The following is a 9,124-nucleotide window of genomic DNA, read 5'->3' on the forward strand; positions in this document are numbered from 1 at the left end:
CTATTACTTATGTTTCATGCACCTGCCCGCCTTATTTAAAACTAAATTTTCTACCTGCACCTTTGAGCTGCGCCCACTTCAGAAACTGCTGCTGTTCACCCGTCCACCGCCAGAGGTCGCTGCCGCCTCTCCACAGATAAAACGTCAGTGTCGGGGTTGAAAGGGGAAAGGTTGTCGGAAACATGGCTGCTCCCGTGGATGACATGTTTTCCTTATGCGTGGACCCCGGCAAAGTTTCCAGCTGCGTGGAAGTCAGATTTATTGACAATATCAAGGTGAGACCGGTTCCGGTTTGTCACGCTAAACGGACTTTGATAAATCAGTGGCTCTATGTAGTTTTAAAGAGGCGGAGTGTGGATCACAGCCGGCTCACTGCTGCTGCATGGGACTACTGAGATAGACATTTTCCTAGAAGTTTCTTATTGGGACATTAGTTTAATAATACATCATTGCAGCAGCGTCCAGCATCTGTAAAGTTGTAAATCTGGTCCCAATTAGAAACATAACGTACCTCCAAAATGTTGTTTATTCGTCTTATTGCCTCTGAAAGCTCTTAAAAACAACACAAGCTCAACATAAACACATGCAAAACGCTATTCACAACAAACACAGTAGTCTACTACTTAGGAATTATCGTCACTAAGAATCAAGATACGAAATATGCCAATTTTTTGTAAAACAATCAAATTTTCAACCCCTACTGCAGATGGATTCGTTATGAAAAGGCCGGACATCTTGCTCCTTTATCAACTCCCAAACTATACTGAACACGGTTGCTTTATTTATTACAGACAAAAAAAAATAAAAAAGAAAAGAAAATTTACATCATATTTGTAGGCTCAGATCTCCCCATCCTCCTACAGAGGAGCAGGACTATGTGTGTCTTGCAGATATCATGCATCATTTTGCAGTTGTTTTATGATCATTTTGGATCTTTTTGCAGTTGTTAAGTTTAACATTTTTTTCTCTCATTACTTACTACTTACTTTGTGCCTCTCTGTATTGGTTTTGTGTCTCACAGGGGGCTACGCTGTTGTAAGCGTTTATAATAATATAACATTCTGTGTCTGCACTGTTCTGTTTTTGAAAACGTCAACAGTTGTGACTGGAACACAAGCCACTGCAGCGCTCAAAAGAGAGAAGACGTCTGAGTAGATGGTTTGTTGGGAGGCAGAAGGAGGGTGGATCGTCTGTGTAAGCGTGGACATGCATTTCAGCCAATCACAGCTGTTGCAGTGTGTGTCGCAGCAACGTGTAATTACATTTCTGGAGAGGTGCAGGCCGGGCTACGATGTGTGGAATGGTTTCATAGATGTGATGCGCTGCCATAAATCAGGATTTACTCTCTCCCAAAGAAAACACATCTTCTTAACTGGCTGTAAGGCCTTGTTTGCAGTGCAGCCTTTTCTTCTTCTTCCGTTGATTGCCTATGTCGACATGTAACACATTTGTATGATGGGTTTAAAGAGACAAGAGCAAAAACTGTGTTTCAGAAACGGGGTAAAAAGAAGTGCTGCAAAAATGCACAGTATGACAGAAATAAGGTGAGCACTGAATGAGCATTAAACCATTTACACTAGTAGAAGTCCCAAATCAAATTATAAACCTGTCAGTGAACATAACATGTCTAAAAGTGGATCCGGGTGCGCACATCCAAATAAAATAGTTCAGGTGCTAGACAAAAAGGATATATATTGAAAAAAAGGTTTATTTTATTTTTCAATTTATTTATTTTAAACAGGCAACGTTTCGATCCTATGGGATCTTTATCAGAACATAACATGGCCTCTTTAAGGGCTTTGCCATCTTACAGTAAAAACTAACTGGTCAAGTAATTTCTGCTGTATGTGGGTTTAAAAGACAGTGTGACAGTGATGGTTTGTTGTTCATGTTTCAGGGCAAGGGTCTGTTCGCCAAAAAGAGCATCAAGAAGGGAGAGGCCATTTTCATTGAGCGGCCTCTCGTCTCTTCCCAGTTCCTGTGGAATGCGTTGTATAAATATAAAGGTGAGAAGTGCTACATGTTTTCTGTATTTAAATGTGACTACGCGTTTTAGTGAATCAAGTAAAATTGTTGGTCAGGTGCACTCGTTTTATGCATACTGTACTTTGAAACTGACATTTAAGATTGAATCAAGGCAAAAAAAATAAGGTTTTAGGAGGAGTTTTATTTAGTATGAAACTTCAAGATCTTTAAGGTCTTAAGTGATGCTCTTCTGTCATATCTTTAACAGCCTGTGAGTACTGCCTACGTGCTCTGGAGACTGCAGAGGAGAATGCGAGAAGACTCAGCGGCATCCCCGGACTCAGCCTTCCTCATCCTGAGCTCTGCCGCGTTCGACCGGAGCTGCACCAAGCCTGCCCTCAGTGTCAGGTAAGTCCAAGAATAAAAATGAGTCAATCATTTCCTGATTGAAGGTATGAAATATTTTTTTTCCTTCATAAAAAGTAATAATCCTAAATATCAATTTAAGACAATTACTGAATTTGTGCTAACAATGGTCAACAGTGTTTTCTCATTCAGTTCGTGTATCTATACATTTCACAAGCAAATAGTTTTGAGTTTGAACTGCACCAAAGTGAATCACACATCATTTCATGGTTTTTCTTTTTCCTGACGCTCATTCCTCTCTCTCTATTAACCTGCACTGTCAGCTCAGCTTTTTAAGAGAGGGTTTCTATTATTTAATAACTTGAAAAAGTTTACATTAAATGTCTCTTTATTGCACTCACCATGTTGTGCCATAATGTTTCTATAGTAGCCCAGAAGAGACAAAGCAAACACTCACTCTATAGAGGTTAATTTGTGTTTTTACGTTGAAGTGGCAGCCACAGTAGTTCCTCCTTCACACTTGGAAAGAGAGGGGTATTTGGTTGGTTGGTTGCAATATGCAACCTCACCACTAGATGCCACTAAATCCCCACTCCCTTTAGTCAGTGGCTGACTTTACATGGATAATATTCCATCACAGATTGAAATCTGATTCTGATTAGAGATAGTAACTTAACAGTTTACACAGACGCTAAATAATATGATTTGATAAAGTAAGTGTTTACATGCCACAAAACATTTATCATAATAGAAAAATGTTTTTTTTGCATGTGCTAAATGGTTCTGTTGTCAATTCTGCTGGAGGTATAACATAAGAGTTTTAGTATTTGTGTGAAACCATGGGGGGAGGGGTGCAGACATGTGCCAAAGGATGTATTTATCCCAACCAGAGAGAATGAATCATTTACATGCTTATTAGGCTAGTCACTAATATTTTCCTATTTATACCATCTGTTTCAGTTGGATTGATAATTGCTTTCGATTGGGTTAGTCTGTTCTGATTGGGTTATTACAGTTATTCTCAGAATCCTAGTGTCCATCTAAACATAGCCACTGAAAACATGTCAAGCTGTGATTTGAAAGTGTCAGGTCCTACACAAATGTGTACATAATAATACCCATTTCATATTTACTAGAGTATTTGTTCACTGCTTTATTCAGTCCAGAAGGTTGAAGGAAGAATAACTCATTCAGATTACAGTGTGCTAGGTGATGCAGACCTGTAGTTTCCGATCTGTGCCTCTTGTCCTGATTTACAGAGACTTTCTTTTTAGCATTTCCATTGTTCGTGTGATTATTTGTCTTGGCAGGTGATGTACTGTAGCAGTGAGTGTCGACAAGCGGCAGCAGATCAGTACCATCGGGCTCTGTGCCTGGGTCCCTCAAAGGAAGATCCAGACCATCCCATCAACAAGCTCAAAGATGCATGGAGGTGAGACAGCAGCCTTTTTATAAACGCTCAAACCCTCTATAGAGTGCAGATTCTTATTAAATCTTTTTTTTTTTGTTTCAGGAGTGTGCATTATCCCCCAGAGACCTCCAGCATCATGCTTATGGCCAGGATGGTAGCTATGGTTAAACAGGCGAGTCTCTAAATTTACTGGGTGGAAAATGTTCTGCCGTGTGCACTAATCCTGCAGGTATCCAAGCAAATAAACTCGACAAACACATGGCTGTAAAAGGTGCTGTGCTAATTAGGATTCTTACGCTGCGCAGTTTTGGTTTTTAAATCAACCTTGCAATTAACTTTGACACAGGTGGTGTAAATAAGAAAGCTGAAATAATTTCTGAAAGGTCATGAGCCATTTCTACAAACCTTCCACCCCCCTGATTGTCAGAAAACAAATTATATGTATAAGATGTAAATATGGATTTAAAAGAAATGAATGTGGCAAACTTATTGTAGTATTCAAACTGTACGTCACATAGTTTTTGTAAACTGTGATCCACTATTAGGAAATGCTGCACAGATACCACCAGTAATGCGGTTTGATTCTTTCTTTTAAATAACAGTTATTATCCCTCACTATAAACACTGAAATATTAGGTGTGCGTAACAAGGAAATGCTTCACTCCAATAAGAAAACGTGATGCATTAAGTAACGTAATGCTATTCATATTCTGCAGGCCAAAGATAAAGCACACTGGCAGAAGCTGTTTTCTCACTTCTGCAGCCGGACAGCGAACGAGGAAGAGGAGATTGCCCATAAGCTCCTGGGGGAACAGTTCAGAGTAAGCTACGTTCACGTTATTTTGCACTGCAGATATGAAGCGGTTTGTGTGAAAACTGTAGAACGTCTGCCATTTCAAAGACAATGTCATGCTTTTATGGTCATGCTTTTATGGTAATCCATTCTTCACACCTTAATAAGCAAAGCAAGTCTGTGTTGCTCTCCCCTGAGACTGTGGCCACCTATGTTTGTGATGTACATTTTCTGTTACATAAACGATCATATTTATTTACACATCACATGATTTTTGCAGGAGCAGTTGGCCTTGTTACACAGCCTTTTTACAGCAGCACTTTATGATGACCATCTCAGTCGGGTAAGTACGTCTCATATATAACCAACTTTGTGTTTCCAGGCTGCTTATTTGCATTAGTTCACTTTATTTTTATCCAATGCTCCCAGAAATATCCCGAAATGAGGTTGTTGCTCGGGACAGCTCATTACGGCTTCTCAGAGGTGAACTTTTAACTGACAGTTCTGGTTTTATTTGGCCTTCTCTGCCATCTAAATGTTGGCCTACCTGTTAAATCACTTTTTGATTAAATGTCACTGTACCTGAAATGTTAGCTATATCGTGGTGATTGTACTTTTTTGAGTGTGTGTCAACTGGAAGAACAGTTCATGCTCCCGCGTTGGATCCATGCCGCAGCCTGATGTGTACCTCCCCAAAAATGTAACTACGCATTGCTGCGACAGAGACTGCGACAAGAGTGATTGGTCTGAAATGCATTTTCCCGTCCACATCTCTCATTGGCCCAATAAGTCCAAAAAAATTCTCCCTCCTTCTGCCTCCTCACTTTTGTCCGTTGCAGAGATTTCTGTAAAAGTAGGAATTCAGCATTCAAACATTTCCTACTCCAGCCCTTCAGTTCCAATTGCCACTGTTTAACAACATACACAGAGAAACTTAACACAGCAAACTAGCCAGTGACTAGCGTTTTAGTGCCATAATTACAGAACGATACCAACACATCAGCACACGACTATACGCCGTAGGCCACCATGCACAGGATACGATGCAGACTCTGCATAGATACGTTGTATTTAATATTTAATCAGCAATAATGAGCAGAAAGTTAATTGGCAGCAATTTTAGCATCAATGATTAACCAATCTAATTTTTATTTTCAAAATGTTTCCCTGTTTTTATGTCATTGTGAACTGAATGACTCTTGAATGACACCTTTTAAAATTAGACAATTGTCAAAAATGTTTGTTGGTTTCCCAGAGCCAAGGGTAATGAACTTCAGGAACATGTTTTATCCCATCAACGGTTTAAATATTAATAGTGAAATTAAATTATTCACAATTAAGAAGCTAGTGTTGGTTGTACTGTTGAAAAGTCTCTCGTGTTTCAAGTGGAGCTTAAATGTAAACTCTTCCTACGTGGATCAATAAAGGCATGATTGTCTTGCAGTGGTTTGTTCCTGAGGGTTTCCGCTCTCTGTTTGCTTTGGTGGGAACCAACGGACAAGGCATTGGCACAAGGTACACACCTGCTTCTGTTGTCCTTCAACTATCAAAAAGAAAAAGCTTAATCTGGTCCGTTTGGCTCAAGTGCTTTTCTTTTTTTGTGCTCCGTTGTTCTTTGTTTCAGCTCCTTGAGTCAGTGGGTTCATGCCTGCGATGCACTTGAGCTCCCTGCCCACCAGAGGGAGCATTTGGACTCTTTTATTGACCAGCTGTACAAGGACATAGAAAAAGGTCACAGTTTTATCTCAGTCTTGCAGAATATATTCGAATAAATAATTTCTATCCCTGCTGAGTAGATTTGCAACGGTCATATTGTCTGAGCTTACTATTGTCTGTGTTACAGTTTTGACCAATGACAGTGCTGTAATTGTTATGTAACCTGTGTGAAGATCCCAACGGAGGCCAACGTTGTTTGTAATTTCTGTTTTTTTTTTTTTTAAATCTCTCTGCAGAAACTGGAGACTTTCTAAACTGTGAGGGCTCTGGACTTTTTCTGCTTCAAAGCTCATGTAAGTGCAGAGGATGTCTGTGTTATGAGCACTGTCACCTCTGTTCAAAGACGCTGTCATGCTGGTCAAAAGGCCATCTGGTGATCTCTTCTTTTGCCCCTGCAGGTAACCACAGCTGCATACCCAACGCAGAGGCGTCCTTCCCCGACAACAATTTCCTGCTTCACCTCAGTGCCCTTAGCGACATCAGCCCAGGAGAGGTCAGCTGACATGCTTTGGTTTGGAGTGATAAATTTTGGCCTGGGATAAACGGCACAGAACACCCCTCTCTAGCTTTGTGTGCTCCCTTGTCAGACGGTATTAGAAGGCTGAGACTTTTGGGATTGGAGTGGGTTTGTCAAGCTGTCAGAAAGATTGAGAAGTCTTGCATCTGCGCGGCACAGTAATCTCACAGCAGCCGTGCTTCTTTCACGGCAAAGCTCTCCTTTGAATGCGGGCAAAGACAGAAACGCTTTGTACAACATTTCACCAGTAGAGAGATGGAAGGACAGAGCAACTTCCTGCATAACAGAACAAATACATTTGGGAAAAATATATCTACCATTAAAAAAGAAAATAAAAAGCAGTTTGTTTGTGAGCCTAAACTGTAACTATTCAGACTTCTTGGCTCAATAACTTCATGTTATTGATGTTGAGGTCCTTCAGGCACTTCAAGTGTGTGTTTTCTTCAATTTTCAGGAGATCTGCATCAGTTATTTGGACTGCTGTCAGCGGGACCGAAGCCGACATAGCAGACACAAAATTCTGAGGTAAACATCTGTAATCCCTTGGATAATTCACTTGAACGGGGATCATGGTGTTATGAATTCCTTCTGGATCAATAAAAGGCCTTCCAGGCAATAATGGGCGGTCCTGAGGCAGAAACGCTATGGGGTCTGATGGCTACTCCTGTGCTCACACTTCTCATTGATTATCGTGATGTCAGCCCATCTTTGAATTATCCACCCAGCACCGGCAGCGGCGGCGGCGGCGGCGGCGGCGGTGGTGGTGGTGGTTTTGTTTTTCAAGTGTGTGAGATGCCTAAGGGTATTAGTACATCCTGAGATAAATCTCAGCTCCAGGTGCAGTTTCACTCCAGGTTGGTGGTGTGAACTCTTATGAATCCCCATATCACACCTGCTGAGTCAACATATTAATTACAGTGTAACAGTCAATTCCTGTTGTGCGCAGGGGCCCGTGTAAAGCAGCAGATTTTCTTAACGGCAGACTGCAGAATGGCACTAATTAATTAAGCTCTTGTTAGAGGTGCAAAAGTTTGACTGGCGGAACATTTTCTTCCCAGAGAGAACTACCTGTTTGTCTGCTCGTGTCCGAAGTGTGCCTCCCAGATGGATGAGCTGGATGCGACATCGGAGGAGGAAGAGGAAGAAGAAGGCGAGGCAGAAGGTGAAACAGAAGGGGATGAGATGGAAGATGAAATGACAGATGTCTGATGAAACACTCGCCCATATTGTTCTCGGCTGTTCCCGTTCCTGCCGCCACACTTGGCGACTGTGAAGCCCAGAAGAGTAAAGACCAGTCCACACCATGATATACATTTCACCAGGACAGTCCAAACCGAGGAACAGCGTCCTATTAGAAACATGTTTGTTTTAGAGATCCGCCAATGGAAAGCATGCATCAGGTACATGTGGTTTTTCATCGTTAGGACAGTGATGTGTTATGGCTCTATTTCAGTACACCAGGGGATTTGAAATAAAACAGACAACATGATTGGAGTACAAAGTTTCAGAGTTGAGGATTGGTGGGCATTTTTTACCTTGTAGACTGTAAAATTTCACCCTTTAAAGCTGCATTGATTCTTTTATTTTCAGCTTGGGGGGGCAACAGTTAAATCTGTGGCTAATGTGTTATCATTAATGATTCTGGCACTAAGTAAATGAGCAGAGAAATCAATGTCTTAATTTCTGTGTTGTTACTCAATTATTTCTGATAGTTTTCATGTCATATTAACCAATTTACACTGATCAGCCACAACATTGAAACCACTGACAGGAGAAGTAAATAACATTGACCATCTTGTGACAATTCAGTGTTCTGCTGGGAAACTTCTGGACCTGGCATTCGTGTTGTTACTTAGACATGTACCACCCACCTAGACCAGACCCCACCCTATAGCAATGACACTCCTTGATGGCAGCAGCCATCCCCAGCAGGATGCAGTCTGACACAGGCACATACCCAAAACAGTTTAAGAACAACTCAGAAAACATGAAAAACAACACGAGACGTTGACCTGGCCTCCAAATTCACTAGATCCCAAACTGATCAAGTATCTGTGGGATGATCAACAGAGGCCCCTCCCCTCAATCCATAGGACCCATAGGGCCCAACTAAGAATATTCTGTTGCCAGACACCACAGGACACCCTCAGAAGGCCCATGTCCATTCTCTGATGAGTCACAACTGTTTTGGAGGCACAACTACGCAATATTAGGAAGGTAGTCATAATGTTATGCCTGATTGGTGTATCTCAGAAATATCTGTCTCTAATATAATTAATAGAAATAACTAGTTGCTAACTTTGAAAAGCACCAAACAGCAGAGGGACAAACAATGTTTTGTTTTACTGATAACAGC

General features: G+C 41.2%; 1 protein-coding gene across 1 annotated transcript; it reads left to right on the plus strand.

Annotated features, from left to right (window-relative positions):
* smyd5 (SMYD family member 5) lies at nt 1-8,435 on the plus strand. The gene is made up of 13 exons (XM_084550362.1): nt 1-275; nt 1,898-2,006; nt 2,234-2,373; nt 3,642-3,763; nt 3,845-3,914; nt 4,459-4,563; nt 4,816-4,878; nt 5,980-6,050; nt 6,160-6,266; nt 6,488-6,544; nt 6,650-6,744; nt 7,223-7,293; nt 7,827-8,435. The coding sequence occupies exons 1-13, from the start codon at nt 183-185 to the stop codon at nt 7,975-7,977; spliced, it is 1,254 nt and encodes a 417-aa protein (XP_084406488.1). The 5' UTR covers nt 1-182; the 3' UTR covers nt 7,978-8,435.
* The last annotated feature ends 689 nt before the right edge of the window (nt 8,436-9,124 follow it).

Source organism: Chelon labrosus (genome assembly GCF_963514085.1).
Source record: "Chelon labrosus genome assembly, chromosome: 8".
Lineage (NCBI taxonomy): Eukaryota > Metazoa > Chordata > Actinopteri > Mugiliformes > Mugilidae > Chelon > Chelon labrosus.

What these genes read in the sequence shown, in the direction of transcription:
- smyd5 (XM_084550362.1), top strand. Translation starts at nt 183, where the DNA reads ATGGCTGCTCCCGTGGATGACATGTTTTCCTTATGCGTGGACCCCGGC. An exon ending in TGCGTTGTATAAATATAAAG is followed by an intron (nt 2,007 to 2,233) that starts GTGAGAAGTGCT and finishes TATCTTTAACAG; the next exon opens with CCTGTGAGTACTGCCTACGT. An exon ending in TTTTCTGCTTCAAAGCTCAT is followed by an intron (nt 6,545 to 6,649) that starts GTAAGTGCAGAG and finishes TTGCCCCTGCAG; the next exon opens with GTAACCACAGCTGCATACCC.